This window comes from Lissotriton vulgaris, chromosome 7 (genome assembly GCF_964263255.1).
Source record: "Lissotriton vulgaris chromosome 7, aLisVul1.2, whole genome shotgun sequence".
Classification (NCBI taxonomy): Eukaryota; Metazoa; Chordata; class Amphibia; order Caudata; family Salamandridae; genus Lissotriton; species Lissotriton vulgaris.
The window spans coordinates 8,345,747-8,363,084 of NC_141695.1; the positions used below are offsets into that span (position 1 = coordinate 8,345,747).

The 17,338-nt window shown below is 44.5% G+C and overlaps 1 protein-coding gene across 1 annotated transcript in view; it reads left to right on the forward strand.

The window, feature by feature from the left end:
• The first annotated feature begins 2,030 nt into the window (after window positions 1–2,030).
• The window catches only part of LOC147700491 (uncharacterized), a 108,450-nt gene continuing 93,142 nt past the window's right edge, over window positions 2,031–17,338 (forward strand). Inside the window, exons 1-2 of the mRNA XM_086928431.1 lie at window positions 2,031–2,292; window positions 4,885–4,980. Of these exons, the coding sequence (XP_086784557.1) occupies window positions 2,031–2,292; window positions 4,885–4,980 (358 nt within the window). The remainder of the gene's footprint in view (window positions 2,293–4,884; window positions 4,981–17,338) is intronic.

Consider the following 17,338-nt stretch of genomic DNA (forward strand, 5'->3'; position numbering starts at 1 on the left):
GGGGCTTGTAAATCGGGATCGACAGATACGCGTCCTTCAGGTCCAGACGGACCATCCAATCTCCCTCCCGAAGGAGATCCAGCAAAAGATGGATGCCCTCCATCTTGAAGTGTCTGTACACTACCCCGCTGTTGAAGTCTTTCAGGTTGAGAACTAGGCGAGACCCGCCTCCTTTCTTCTCGACCAGAAAGACTGAGCTGACAAAGCCCTTCGGATGACGGTCGGTAGGAACAATCACTCCTTTCTGTAGGAGAACTTCGATTTCCTCTGAAAGACAAGCTTGTGCGTGACGGGAAAAAAGCAAAGGAGGGGGAAGACGGGTCTGATGCAATGGGTGATAGAACTCTATTTTGAAACCCTGAACGGTTTCTAGCACCCATGCATCGTTGGAGATCATACGCCAATTGTTTAGGAAAAATTGCACTCTGACCCCCAACATCACATCGCAAGCATGAATTAGGCTCACCTGCAGTGCTGGAATCTTGGTAATGGCCTTGCTGTCCACCTGATCGACCTTTGCCGTACTGCCCTTTTCCTTTGCGGGATGGGTAGAAATTTGCACGAGTGGAGTATCCAGAGTCATAGTGTCCACCACGCTGCTGCGAGGCTCCTCTCTGGGACTGCTGCTGCGACCCACGGCCGAACGAGCGTCCCCGTTGTCGTCCGGCCTTGGCAAAAACCGGACGCATGGCCCGGCGCAAGGACGCCTGTGCCTTATCAATTCCACTAAAGGTGGATACAAATTTTGTCAGTTCTTTTAAAAATGGTTGACCAAACAAGAGGCCCTGCACCTCTGGACCCGATTCCGAAGTCGCCAATTCTGCCAATTTGGGATCTAACTTGAGCAAAATGGATCTACGCCTTTCCGCAGAAACGGCGCAGTTAACATTTCCCAGCTGGCAGACAGCCCTCTGCGCCCACTCAATGAGCTCGTCTGGGTCCACGAGAGCTGAAGCTTCTTTAGCTCGAAAGCCCAGATCAAGAATCTTGGAAAGGGGACCAAGCATGTCCAGCAACTTACCCTGGCACGACCTCCAGGAACGGTCCAGGCCCTTCCTAGGATCTTTCGAATTTTTTTTGAGGTAGGTGACCATCATCGGATCCACCTCCGGAGTCTCGGCTAGGTGATCAGCAAGGTCAGGTCTCGGGCACTCTGAACGGAGCCGGGCCCGAACTGACGCCTCAAATGGCTGGCGAATGTGCGCTTCAATATAAGCGGCCACTGCCGGAGAGGGCAACCATGAGGTCGAGTTCGGATGGACAATGTCCTCCGGCTCAAAATTTAGCAGGGAAGACCGCTCAGGGGCGTCAACAAAATGCTCCTTGCGGAGACGCTTCTTGGGAGGGGGAGAATCCTGACCAGAAGAGGCGTGAGCATGGTCTGATTCCTCCGTAAAGTGTGACGCCGAAGATTTGGACGCCTCAGTAGCCAAAGTCTTTGCCAGCCTCTGGAAGTCAGACTTATGAGGATTATGGGGCGACTTGGTGGACTTCTCGGAAGGAGGCAACCAACCTTGCTGCATCGCATACTGGTTTAAATGGCGCTTCAGTGGATTTATAAAACGAACAAGCGCCTTATTAACTGATAACTGCACACCTTTATCCAGTTCCTCCACCAGATTATACTCAAGAGAGTCATCCTCTTCTTCACCATAGAAACAGTCATCATCTGCGTCATAATAATCCGCCATTGCACTGGAGTGCAGATATTCAGAGCCCACAAGATGACTGGCACAGATATAGAGTATCAAAGATACAATGAAGGGGGAGTGACCACCCCAGAGCAGGCTAATTTGAGGTTGAATGAACCAAACTCAAGAAAAAATAAATCAAACGTGGAGGGAGATAAGCCTGCCGACCACAAAATCACTCTAGGCAGAGCCTATGCACATAAATAATCAACCAAAGCACTTTCCTGTGCTCCGGCGTCGAACGGGGTCGAGAGTTCAAGGCTGTGGGCGGGAGTGCTGTCAAAAAGCGTTCCTTCACTTAACGGGCGTGAGGAAAAACAAAGCCTCAAGCCGGAAATAATGCAGCGCATGCGCGACGCTGCCGCCTCTGAAACACCGGCTCGAGAGCGCTCGCGCTCTCCGTGCGAGCCGACAACCCCTGCTCCCGCTCCACTAAAGCAACCGGGCACAAGCGGCCAGGCGCAGGGAGGCGAACACACGCTCCCAAGAAGCACGCCGCCAACGGACATAAGAAAACACCGGCACACACCAAAAGAGGAGCCGGAGTGCTCCAAACATACACAAGCACCGCACACGAATAAACAAAGCAGCGGAATGCAAGGCAAGTGTAAATTAGTAACGTTAGCAAAACAGCAATATCAGCAAATTCATTAGAGTAAAGATAAAGAGACTTAACTGGCTGCGGAGCAGCAAAGAAAGAGGAAGAAGGACTAATGTTTGGACCTTTTATAGGATAATCTCTATGGTCATTCCCTAGTGTTCATGGGAAATGTAGTTTTTGATTGTTTTTTATTGGCTGCTGAGCATTTCATTAAAGAAATGAGAAAGCATAATCGGAGCCTCCTGTCCTGACATAGAAATCGTTTTTGCCAAAAGATATTGGTACAAGGCACATGGTTCATTTTACCCCTCACCTAACATTTCACGACTTTCAGTTTGGGTTTCAGTTTTCTTGATTTTTATTCACCTGGTGATGGCTACTTCACACATTGTCATAGACTACATCTTCAATATTCACAACTATATTCGCAATGCAACGTACTGAATTGTTGAATTGATATATTGACTAATAGATTCATTCATTAAATACTTTTTTCAGTTCCCCTGAAGAAGGGATATCATCCCGAACTGCATGGGGACCAGAAATAATTAATACATTAATTACAGATGTATAACAGCTTTGCAATGAGTAAATTTTTGTATAGGCTTAGCAAGTCTTGTGTTCAATTGATGTAAATAGGAAACATATATTGTAATATGTGGTAATGTTATGTGTTTGTGAAACGTATACCTTAATGTGATGGATTAAAACATTAAAAAATTGCAAATACATAAGATTTTTGGTTGAAATAATTGTGGCAAACAGAAGCTTTGCTGTACGCAGTGCGGGTAGGATCAAGGTAATTTACACACTTGAGAGTTTTTGGCGGGCCCACTAGTAGCATATAATTTACAGGCCCTGGGTATATAGGATACCACTGTACAAGGGGCTTACAGGTAAAATAAATATGCCAAACTTGTGTAGATCAACCATACCACGTTTAAAGGAGAGAGCACATGCACTTCAGCACTGGACAGCAGTAACTGAGATTCAGTTTTAAAACTTTGAACACATTCACAGACACAGTCCAGCTTTGGCACACACACTGACCCAAACTCCACAAATGGTACATGCAGTGAGTCACATTCCATCCTTTTATATGCAGTAAGTGGCAGTCCAGATGCAGCACACACCGTGAAGCTTAATGCTTAATTGGTTCATCAGGTATGTTTCGGTCAAGACATTGCACACACTGAGAGTCACTAGTCAGTCTCCGCAGAAATACTGAGTCACTGACCTGTCTTGCATCAAACCTAGACTTACTTCCAGACCTGCAAACACTGAGGTTCACTTATTTTTCCTCACAGATTCATAGCTGGCATCAAACCACACTGATCTTCCTGGGTGCTCAGTAAGGTTTGTTGTTCAATGTTGGCTGCTGGTCAGTCTTGGTAGGTACTACCAAGCATGTTCAGTCTTTGCACACACTGAGACTCAGTGACCTGTCTTGGCACACACTGAGACTCAGTGACCAGTGTTGGCACACACTGAGACTCAGCGACCAGTCTTGGCACACACTGACACTCATTGACCAGTCTTGTGAAACACTGAGACTCGGAGATCATTCTAATCACTCAGAGAAACTCAGTGACCAGTCTTGTCCCACACTGAGACTCATTGACCAGTCTAATCACTCACAGAGACTCAGTGACCAGTCTTTTCACACACTGAGACACAGGGACCAGTCTCGTGAAACACTGAGACAGTGACCAGTCTTGTCACACACTGAGACTCAGTGACCAGTTTTGATGCACACTGAGACTCAGTGACCAGTCTTGTCACACACTGAGATTCATTCACCAGTCTTGGCACACACTTAGACTCAGTGACCAGTTTTGGCGTACACTGAGACTCAGTGACCAGTTTTGGCACACATTGAGACTCATTGACCAGTCTTGTGAAACACTGAGACTCAGTGACCAGTCTTGGCATGCACTGGAGAGTGGAGAGGTGTGGTGCAGTGGCCAGGGCAGCTGACTTCGGCGCACAGGGTTCACAGTTCGATCCCCGGCTCCAGCAGAAGCTCAGCTCAGCACCATGTGACTCTGGGCAATAGTTCACTTAATTTCCACAATGGCACCAGTGATTTGGCCTAACGGCTATGGCAGTCGACCTCGAATATGGGGAACTGGGTTTGAGTCTCAGTAATGATGCTGAAAATCCTGTGATCCTGGGAAAATAACTTAATCGCCCTATGCCTAACAAAAATTAATGTGTCCTCATGTAATGCAATTGGTGCTATGTAAAGTGCTCTGATACCCGATTCAGGTCAAGTTTGCGCTATATAACACTCTGTAAAATAAAAAAACAAAATAAAAAAAGGAAGTAACAAATACGGATTTACACTGAGACTCAGTGACAAATACATCTTGGCACACTTCGAGACTCAGTGACCAGTCACGACACACACTATATTGACCAGTTTTGCACACACTTAAAATCAGTGACCAGTCGCAGAACACACATATATTCATTAAACACACACTCCCTGAGGCTATTACAAGTTCTTTGATGATATGGTACTCCAGCTACAGGCAGGTGATCCACTCCCACATGCAGAGTTAATGCAGGATTCTGTGATTTCCTCTCTAGGTGGCCGGGAGATCCCTCGTCTAATGAGGCAGGCGGTAACCCTGGGAGTGTTGGTTGCAGTCAACGTATTCATAAACATCGTGCTCTACCGTCTGGGTAAGAAGTGTGGAGTTGACTTTCAGACACTCTAAGACCCACCCCCCCTCCTTGTGGCATGTGAAATGAAAAGAACTAGAGTCTCTCAATGCTACATTGTAGCCACAGAATTACAGTTTGGAGGTGGCCGTCAGCCTCAGCAGTAAGGTCTGATTCAAAGGTTTGTCTTAATATTGTTCAATATGTACGTTCTCCCGAATGATAAAGATGGAGATGGTGATGAAGATGATCATAATAACGTGTTTTTATCACTGAGAGTGAAGGCTCCTGAAGATGGCGACCCAGTCAATGATTAATAATGATGATAATGATGATGATGCTGTTGCTGATGCTGAGGATGATGCTGATGATGATGATGGTAATGATGATTGTTAAATATTCTAAGTGTTGACAGTTGCTGAAGACTCCTGAAGGGGGTGCCATGGTTAGTGATGATGATGATGATGGCCATGAGGATGGTGAAGATGATGATGATGATGATAATAGATGTGGCAATGGTGAAGATGATAAATATGGTGATTATAGTTATTAGTATTAAGTCATTGTTGGTGATGATGATAATGTAAAGGTGATGATGGTTATGATAATGTAAAAGAGGATGTTGATGATGGTGATGATTAAGTGTTGAGAGAGCTGAGAGCTGTTGAAGGCTCCTAAAGGGGGTGCAATGGTCAAGGATGGATGATGATGGTGATGATGATGATTAAGTGTTCGTTGTGTTGAGAGTGTGGAGAGCTGTTGGAGGCTCATGAAGCTGAAGCCACAGTCATTGTTGGTTAGGATGATGCTGCTGCTGATGATGATGATGATGATGATTATTATTAAGAGTGTTGAGAGCTGTTGATAGTTCATGAAGTAGACACAATGGTCATTTGTGGTGACAATGATGAAGGTGAAGATGATGGTTACGTGTTTGAAGTGTTGAGAGCTGTTGGAGGCTCATGAAGGAGAAGCCACAGTCATTGTTGGTGAGGATGATGCTGCTGATGATGTTGATGATGATTATTAAGAGTGTTGAGAGCTGTTGATAGCTCATAAAGTAGACACCACGGTCATCCGTGGTGACAATGATGAAGGTGATGATGATGATTAAGTGGTTGAAATCTTGAGAGCCATTGGAGGCTCATGGAGGAGATGCCACAGTGATTGTTGGTGATGATGATGATTAAGTGTTCAAGGTGTTTGGAGCTGTGGAAAGCCTCTGACGGGGGCGCTGTGGCCAGTAATGATGATGTGTCAGAAAGGGCCTTAGTGAAGAGCGGTCACTGATGAAATGTACAAGTACTGTGAATACCTGCGCTGGCTCTGGCTGACTGAAATAAGGGCTAAACAGCCAAAGGTTATTATCTGTTACTCATGAAACAAGACAATACTTTTGTTGTACGCCAAGCAAGCCTGACCCTTCCCAGGGTTGTCTGGGGTCCTTTAGTTCTCTTATTATTGACATTATACATCCCACTGACCCTGTACAATACTTTGCTTCGTTTTTGGCTAGGTTCACACAATACAGATGCAACATGCATACATACATACACACATACATACATACACGCATATATATAAACAATTCTTCAATAAAGTGCTTCTTTTAATTCTCCGCATGGGTCACTACTCTTTTTTGGAGGAGGTTACTGCTACATATCCATGCGACAGCCAGCACACATTCAAGTGAACCCACGCAGCACAAGAGGTCAGGATGTTCTCGCAGGCTCGTCCGAGCATTTTTACATTGATTGTGGTTACAATCCCATCCAGATCCCATAACGATGCCCGGATGACACAGCGGTGAGGAGGTATTCTTGCTTCCTCTTTCGGTGACCTGGATTCCTATGCCGACCCCCGTGAAAGGCTCCAGGCGAAAGGGTTGCAGCGGCTAAATGTGGAGGATTCGAGGGGGCACTGGACTGTCGAATTGCCTCACCTCCCAACATGCTTTGACTCTGTGCCTGCTCTTGATGACCACTCCGACAGTGTCACCATGTGCAGTTTCTCCTTCCCCGGGATGCACCACATTGCGGCATCATTGGACATGCAGTCCGTGTTTACAGGACTACACTGGAGAGCCCAATCAGATCAGGGGGTGGAGCAAGGTGTTCTTATCTCCATCGAGGCAGGTTTGCCTACGCCACAGTACACGAAGCAGGTGGAGAGGAGCGCAGATGAAGGCAGACACACCGAAATGCATTCGCTAAGAAACAATTCTTCAATAAAGTGCTTCTTTTAATTCTCCACATGGGTCACTTCTCTTTTTTGGATGAGGTTACTGCTATATATATATATATATATATATATATATATATATATATATATATATATATATACACGCTCCCAGTTCTGCCTTTTCAAACAGAGATCGGGCACTCAGAAAGTTACAGTTAAAGCTTGTTTATTTGGCAAAATGCACGACAGGCAGCAAACGCGTTTCAGAATCAATCCTTCATCAGTGTTAATTCATAATACTGTGAGGCGCCATTTTATCTTAATCACGTCACCATGATGGCAACAGTGACGACGATGTTTCCACCAATATAATGAGACATAAAATGAGTCCGCCATCTTACCCTAGTCAACATAACAGTATCACTTCATGCAATTCTCAAAGTGTTTGAAAGAAATGCATTACAGAGGGCAACAATCAAAATGATAAATATCAGTAGTCATGTTAGGGACAATACTTCATTATCTCGCCGTGGATTGGCATTTTTCCACATCATCCGTAATCTACTCTGTATAACAACTGATGTCTTTAAATAAAGAACCGTGGAAAACCATTTCACTATGTACATATTTACATTCAGAAAATGTTTTCGAGTCATTGTGGATAAACAACACACCCCATGTGTTGACCTATTATCACGCTGTGTATCGGCAATCACCAATATTGACCCCTTCATAATGTACAATGCCTCCAAGATAACATTAACAAATGGCCTAAATACTCACATCAACTCATTAGTGGGACCCTACTGTAAAGTAAAAGATACAATTGCAAAGTTGAAAAGTAGGGGGTGAAAACACAGATTGTAAATATACATCTACATTGCATCATACTATGTACATTCTTACTGATACTCTTACAACAGATCATGATAGTCTTATGGTTAGCCCAGATGTACTGTTAGCTCTACACTACTATTTAGCCCCCCAGTGTTTTTGTCTGTAAGTCTGTAAGTCGATGATATATCGTGACTCCAATCTGCGCAATCTTTGTACCCTATTCCCGCCTCTAGGGCTTATCGGTACGTGATCGATTGCGTAGTATTGGAGTAAATCCCTGTTACTCTGATGTTTTAATGCTAAATGCCTTGCCACCGGTTAGTTTACATCCTGATTGGCTATGGCTCGTTGGTGTTCAAGGATTCTCATCTTTACACTGTGGATGGTGCTCCCTATGTTCCTAAGTCCACAGGGATACACCAAACAGTAGACCACAAATGGGGTAAGGCACGAGATGAATTTATTGATAATTTTGTTTTTTTTTAAACCTGGGATACTGAAGCTCAGTGTTCTTTTACTGGAAGCACAGGCTTTACACTTCCCACAAGGGAAAAAGCCCCTCATGTCTTTGAGCGTTCCTATTTTCTTACGCAAAGGTGGTAAATGACTCTGTACTAGGACATCTTTCAATGACTTCGATATACGGAAAGTCATTAGCGGTGATCCTGGTAGATCTTTCCCTATCATCGAATCAGTTTGTAGGATATGCCAACTTTTCTTGATTATACATCTAAGACAAGTCACATCAACTGAATATCTAGTAATCATACGAAATTGGCCCTTGCATTTCTTAGTATCCTTGCCTTTTGTGGTATCACCTTTACTGGCCAACAGTTCATTACGTGCCTTTGACTGAACTTTCTTATAGGTCGATGTTAACAGCGCCAGCTCGTAACCCCTCACCTGGAATCTAGTCAGACACTCTCTTGCAGCTTTCTCAAAATCTGTGTCATATGTGCAATTCCGTTTCAGACGGAGCAATTCTCCATACGGAATGCTTTTTATCAGGTTGGGGGGATGACTGCTCTTCGCATGGAGAGTCGAGTTTCCGGCAGAGGGTTTTCTGTATAGTTCTGTACCTAGAGCTCCCTCCTTTACAAAAACTCTCAAATCGAGATAGTTAACTGAGGTGGTACTCATCTCATTCGTAAATGTTAGATTTAAGGTGTTATCATTCAGTGCTTCAATGAACTCCTCTGCCTGTATGGATGAGCCCTTCCATATCAGAAAGAGGTCGTCAATATATCGACGCCAGACCACGACATTCTCTGCCCATTTGGAAAGGGACCCGGCTAGGGCCACCTGCTCCTCCCACCAGCCTACGAATAAATTCGCATAGCTGGGGGCGAAGCAGGTGCCCATCGCCGTCCCTGAGATCTGTTTATACATGTCCCCTTCAAAAAGAAAGATATTATTTACTGGAGGCAAACATCAATGAGTTCCACAAGCATGTTCCTGTATTCTAAGGACTTCTATGGCCTTTTCTTCATAAAGAAGCCTATTGCTTGTATTCCTTGCGAATGTTCAATGCATGTATATAGACTCGTGATGTCAAGAGTTATTAACATAAATGTCGGGTCCCATAGGATGTTACTTAATTGTAATATAAAATCCTTAGTGTCTTTAACGTATGAGGCTAAGCCTAAAACCATCTGAAAAAGGAAGGAGTCTATGTACTTGGAAAGATTTTCCGTAAGTCCTCCTTTAGTAGAGACAATAGGCCTCCCCGGCGAGTCACTCAGGCGGATCACTCAGGCTTTTATGCACTTTAGGCAGTTGGTAAAATGTTGGTAGCACAGGTTCACAGTTTCTCAGTATCCAACATAGATTTAATTCTCCATTTATTGATTAGATCATCTTAAAAAGTGATACTTTCAAGGTCACGCTCTTTTGTAGTGTTTTCATAATATCTTCCATCATTTAGTTGTCGTAGAGAATGCTCCCTAGTTAGTAAAATAATATTGCCGCCCTTATCCCAAGGTTTACAGACAATGTCGCCATCTTTACTGAGAATACTTATGATGTATTTTTGTTCTTTAGTTAGGGTCTGATGTTTAAGGACCTGATTCTTCTTATTGAACCTCAGTTTCTTCAAATCCTGTAGAACTGAGTCTGAGAAAGAGTCAATCGCATCATAAGGCATATGGGGTTGAATTGGGAGGGAGGCTTGAAGGTAGTCAAAGGTGCCTCCTAGTCAATACCAATCTTTCTAGTTCTTTCAGTAATTTCCAATAATGCAGTCTCCATATTCTCCTCTTCTGAGCGCAGATCCTGTTGCATTTCTACCATGCTCAGATCCTGTATTGTAAGGGTGTCTGTATCCTTGGTTAGGGATTTAATGTTTAATCTCCTTGCTTCCGCAGCTGATGGCTTGAGTTTATGACATTTGTACAATTTCATTTTTCGTACGAATTTAAACAGATCAATCCTGGTCTGTGTATACTCCAACTTATCACTTTAGCAGAATATCAATCCTAACTGCAAAGGGGCTTCTTGCGCAAATGTTAAAGCGTGGGGGGTCAAATTAACGATGGTAAGGTTATCTTCTAATCCTACCACCTGTTGCCCCTTCTGCTGCGTGTTACTCGTTGCGTCACTTTTCCTTTGCCTTTTCCCCTTCCCACCGCCTTGTCTTGTTCTCCGTCATTTTCTGGTGGTTTGCTCTTGCCCCCTCTGAGCCAGGTTTGCCGAATTAGGTTGAACTCCAAATGATTTTTTTCCCAAAAATGTGTCGGTGGGCACACCAGTCTCCTTGGTAGCTGGTGCCACTTACTTCTTCTGCTCCTTCTTACTGGCAGTGGCACTGACAACATTTTTCGCTGAGGGGCTATGGCCACCTTTCTTTGGGCCCTTCTTCAGATGTCAGAACAGCAGGCCGCAGTTGCATGAGTTGCAGAGTTGTCTTGTTTGTGGCCACACGTGAGGTCATGTGACGTGCTGCACACACCGCTGCAGGACTTCTTCCTGGCACTGGTGGTTCTCTTGTGCACCTATAAGCAATGGAAGCCAGATGAACATCAGTTAAACACCCCAAAAAGTCGAAAAACACACAAAAATCACCACAATCCAATGCCATCCATGCCCTCAATGTTTAAATTCAAGACACCCCACAGAAAGACTTGGTCCATGCACCACTCACTACCCCTGGGCCTAATGGAAGAAAGCAAGGCAAACTGGGTGCAGGACTGAGCACACTGCCTGGCTTCAAAATGGCCCCTTGACCCCCACCACATGGCCAGGCCCTGCCTGTACCAGGCCTCAAAATGGCCCCCACCCACATGGCCAGGCCCCAACAACACCCCAAAAAGTCAAAAAACACACAAAAATCACCACAATCCAATGCCATCCATGCCCTCAATGATGTTTAAATTCAAGACACCCCACAGAAAGACTAGGTCCATGCACCACTGACTACCCCTGGGCATAATGGGTGAAAGCAAGGCAAACTGGGTGCAGGGCTGAGCACATTGCCTGGCTTAAAAAAGTGCTCCTTGACCCCCAGCATATGGCCAGGCCCTGCCTGTACCAGGCCTCAAAATGGCCCCCACCCACATGGCTAGGCCCCAACAACACCCCAAAAAGTCACAAAAGCACTCTAAAATCACCACAATCCAATGCCATCCATGCCCTCAATGATGTTTAAATTCAAGACACCCCACAGAAAGACTTGGTCCATGCACCACTCACTACCCCTGGGCCTAATGGAAGAAAGCAAGGCAAACTGGGTGCAGGACTGAGCACACTGCCTGGCTTCAAAATGGCCCCTTGACCCCCACCACATGGCCAGGCCCTGCCTGTACCAGGCCTCAAAATGGCCCCCCCCCCACATGGCCAGGCCCCAACAACACCCCAAAAAGTCAAAAAACACAAAAATCACCACAATCCAATGCCATCCATGCCCTCAATGATGTTTAAATTCAAGACACCCCACAGAAAGACTAGGTCCATGCACCACTGACTACCCCTGGGCATAATGGGTGAAAGCAAGGCAAACTGGGTGCAGGGCTGAGCACATTGCCTGGCTTAAAAAAGTGCCCCTTGACCCCCACCACATGGCCAGGCCTCAAAATGGCCCCCACCCACATGGCTAGGCCCCAACAACACCCCAAAAAGTACAAAAACACTCTAAAATCACCACAATCCAATGCCATCCATGCCCTCAATGATGATTAAATTCAAGACACCCCACAGAAAGACTTGGTCCATGCACCACTCACTACCCCTGGGCCTACTGGCTAGTGAGGCTTTACAGGCACCCCAAAATTAAAAAAAAAATCAACATATAACAGTAAAATTCCATGACATAAATGAGAATTAAGTTAAAAAACAAATCACAGAAACAGTTAAATCATGCACCCATGACTAACCCTGGGCCTACTGGATACTGTGGCTACCCACAATATATATTGTTTTAAACTTGTGAAAATGCAATGCCCCAAACAAACAACACCAACTTACTTGTAAAATCTCAAGTCCAAAAGTGATCCAAACTCCAAAGTCCAAAAAGTCCTCAAATACAAATATCCAGCAGCAGCCCCAAAAAGTAATCCTTTCAGCTCCAGATCCAAATCAAAAGTGACCAGGAAATGGACAAAGCCCTGGGAGGAGCCTGCTGGACAGGAACAGGAAGTTGGAGACTCTGGGGCACTTCCTTCCTCCCACACCCCCCCCCCCCAAAATTGGACTCCTTGCACCAAAAAGTGCCGCCAAATGTCAATCTGAGGAGTTATTCTAATCAAAATCATCATTTTCAGAAGGTTTATGGTTCCTGCGGTGGATTTCTTGTGCAGAATTGCAATTTTTGCAATTTCGGGAAAGCGTGCTGTTCAAATTTCCCACCGGAAGTCAGCTGCGCGCCGCATCTACGTGTTTGGCATTGTTTACTCCCACAATGCGTAAACGCGGGCCCTTATGACGTACTCGCGTTGTCAAACTCTCGCTGTGCAAGATGGCGAGCCGCGATGAGGTAATCGCGTTCGAAAAACTCTCACACGATCAAGCAGCAAGATCCAAAATGGCGCAGCACACGCAAACCGGGTGAAAAACAACTCGGTAGAGTCAGAATCACGGTAAGTCAACGCCGTGCTCGCGATATTGTATTTTTCAAGCGCGACCGAGCAAAAAAATCCGTAGCTTGCGAATTTGCTGATTTTTGGGCAAATTTGCGCGATTCGCGGACCGCGAATTTGCCAAAAATCCGCAAATTCTGCGAACAAAACGGATTTTACGCCCACGCTTACTCACAGTATTATGAATTAACACTGACTAAGGATTGATTCCGAAACGCGTTTGTTGCCTGTCGTGCATTTTGCCAAATAAACAAGCTTTAACTGTAACTTTCTGAGTGCCCGATCTCTGTTTGAACAAGGCAGAACTGGGAGCGTGGAGATTTTCGCGGTTACACCGCCGGGATCGGGCACCCGCCCATGAGTGCCTCGGCTTGGAAGGTGTACTCAAGAGCAGGATATATATATATATTTATATGTATATATATATATATATATATATATATATATATATATATATATATATATATATATATATTCACTGAAAAAACCATAGGTTAGAGACCATATATAGTTAGCTGGACATTTTATTGATATAAAACCAATGAAATTCCATATATAGTTAGTTGCACTAACTATATATCGCGCACCCGCAATCCACTGCTGATGATGTCACATATTACATCATTCATGACATGGTCAGTGACATCACTGATGACATCACTGATGACAACTCAAATGACATCACTGATGACATTATCCAATGACTGTATGTTTCTGTAAAGTTAAAATATGTCTTACATATTGAAGAATGAGTGGATGTATAAGTGTCTGGATGAAGAATTTAGTAGCTGCATGACTGACTGTATGAGAGAGTGATTAAATGTGTCTCACTGAGTGCATGGGTTAGTGACTATACTGTCTTAATTTGTGCATCATTATGTCTGTTGTTCTGTAAACTGCTGAATGTGTTAATCAGTAGCTATATGAGTAACTATATGGGATATTCATTGGTTGCCCAAGTATTTGTATGGGAGACTCAGTATGTGTATGAGTGGCTGGGAGGTGTATGACTCTGTGCATAGATGTGTGAGCAGTTGATTCACTAGATGTATGGGTTCAAAAGTTCATGTGGAAACAGCTGCATGGGCGGTTGACTCTGTGCATGAGTGTATTGGTGAGTGAATGGATATCTCAGTGCAACATGTCAAAGTAAGTACATATGTAAAACACAGTGCATGTGAGAGTTGACATATATAACCGTTCATAAGAGCCAGTGAATGTGTGAGTGGCTGTATGGATCATTGTGAACTTGTATTAGGGATCGTATAGGAGATTAAATATGTGTTACAATATGTTTGAATTAGTAAGGTGTGTATAACTGTATAGTTGCGGAAATGGAGGTGTGATTGATTCTTTGCATGACTGAGTAGATGTATGAGTAACTCCATGGATGAGTGACAGTCTGTGAGTGTCTGTTTACACTGATTGTATCTAAGGTTATATTAGAGTCTGAAGAGGTTCATCGTATTATCACATGAATGATATTATCAGTGATGTTGTCAGCGATGTCATTTGAGTTGTCATCAGTGATGTCATCAGTGATGTCACTGACCATGTCATGAATGATGTAATATGTGACATCATCAGCAGTGGATTGCGGGTGCGCGATATATAGTTAGTGCAACTAACTATATATGGAATTTCATTGGTTTTATATCAATAGACTGTCCAGCTAACTATATATGGTCTCTAACCTATGGTTTTTTCAGTGAATTTTCAAGGTTTTGTAAATGCAAATTCCTAACTATATATGGTCTATAACCTAAGGTTTTTTCAGTGAATTTCAATGGTTTTTTAAATGCTAATTCCTAACTATATAAGGCCTAAAACCTATGGTTTTTTCAGTGAATTTCAAAGGTTTTTTAAATGCTAATTCCTAACTATATAAGGCCTAAAACCTATGGTTTTTTCAGTGAATATATATATATATATATATATATATATTTATATCCAGAGACTCTATCATGTCGTACACTCTACGCTGTAACTGCAAAGCTACAAGTCTCTTTGAGGTACCCTGGCATGGGTTCAAGATACTGCACTTTATATTATACCACGCAGTAGTAGATTGCTGTGTCTTGAACACTTAACTAGATACTGGATTTTGCTTGTTTGTGTACTCCACTATACTGCACAAGGGAGTCTTCTTTGAACCAGGTACTTGTGCATTGCTCTGGATTGTATAGTGCTCCCAATTCTCGTCACATCTCTTTTGAGGAGGGTGTGGGCGGCGGGTTTGCCCTGTCTCCACTGTCGGTCGGGCAGCTGTCTCCCCGGCAACTCTTGGGGTGCATTTTGGATTGGTAGACCATGAAAGTCACCTCAAGCCCCTGCATAGCTGCCAAGGTTTCAGATTGCTATGTGTGACATTTTTTAAATTTCAGTGCAATTATGAGTGACATTTCAACGATTATGAGTGACAATTTTTCACGAGCAATACCAAGCAATGAAGTCCATGGGAATGGATGAATATGACAAATTATACCCTTTTGAGCTGTGAGAAACTCTAAAAAGATCTTGAAACTGCTGCAGAGCACCTGAAATTAAAGGTTGCTATTGATCACAAAACGTCTGCTTTTTATAACCAGGTGTGCTTTGTATCTGGGATTTGTGTGCCCATGCATTATGATAGGAAAGGAGAAAACTATTATTCTCAGAATGCAAAGTGTTTAGGATTAACAAGTCAGGATTCACGGTGTTACAATTCGCATGAAAAACACAACAGGAAGCAGCTACGGAATGGCCACATTTGAGCACTTGATGTCATGTGACACAGAGAGTAATGTAAACCCTTCTCCCCACCATAATAACTACAAGCTTCAACCCGGCTTTGACTGACCCAAAAACAGCAGCAATTGCTGCTCAGTGCGCATATTCACCTTCCTGCCTGCCAGCAACAAAAACGCAAGCCTGACTGGGGTTGGAGTGGCCTGTTTCGATTATTGACTTCACTATTGCTCACTATTCTGCAGCAGATCACAGGAAGGTCTTATTGCACCTAGCCTCTTACCTTTAGGGTTACCACCAGGCTCTTTTTTACTGGCATGAGCAGTATTTTATTGGCCTGGCTGTTCTGAGAAGCCCCAAAAGTTGATACTTTTCCTTCTATCAGTGCATTCTTTAAACAGTAAAAATAAGAACATTTTGCAGTGTTTTGGAGCTGCAAAGTTAATCATAACTGACTCATTAATAAAGTAAATACAGAAAGTCCATCGTAAAATAAAACACTTTACAAAGACACCTTTTTTAAATCACTTTCAGTCCTTGAGCCTGAAATCGACATGAGCAAATGACCAGTATTTAGCAACCTTACTTACTAGTGTGAGGGAAATGCTGAAGGTGCCTACTTGTTGTCTCCATTCAATAGTGCTGGCGTCCATAGCAATGTAGGCAGGGGCTCCGGCAGAGGCTCGGTCTCTCGTTGCACAAGGGCAATTCGACCAGTGGCAATGGAGGCATCAGTCCAGATTTTCGAAAGTTAGTGACCCCAATGGTGCTGATTGCTGCTTCAGGGAGAGGCTACTTGACCCCGGGGCAGAGGAGTCGAAGTGCACAGCACAGACTGCAGACGGCCTGCAATGCTGGTCTCTGGTGCAGAGCCGAGTACAGTAGCGCGATGATGTCTTTTAAAGACAGTACTCGGGCGCCTGGTCACAGCGTAAACGGACAGGTGTGCCCCAGCACCGGGCGGACTGGCAGACAAACAGTTAGCAGATCCTGCTTTAGCCAGCCTTTGCCCACTGGGCCCCTCTGGCTTCTCCCTGGCAATCAAACATGCAGAGCAAATGTGGACTGAAGGCCGCTCTGTCCCACGTGGGACCTGGCCCAAACAGGATGTGAGTGCCCAACTACATGGATCGTCAGACAGCAGTCTCAGTAATTAAAATTAAATTCAACAATCAACTGACTCGCGGGCTCCACAGACTGACATTGAAGCCTGAGGCTGGCTGAGGCACAAAACATAGGTAACAGCCAGGCTGCACGCAATGGTAATCTTTATTTCAAATACGACAACTCAACCCTATAAATCAGTTACCCCGAACGATGCGGCCCGTCCCGGTCGGCGCGAAACTACCTACCCAGCCCCGCAGCCACCAGCGTGGCACAGATGACCTGCCTAATTAAGAATCAACACACAGGCAACCCTATACAAATAATGACCCTGAGAGCGGTTGGCCCCGGTCAGCACTCCGCTACCTGCCCAACCCCTCAGCCAGCGGCCCAGATCATCACACCAGCAGGGCGGTCACAGAGATGCAACAGGCTCTGACACCATTATGTCGCAGCTGAAA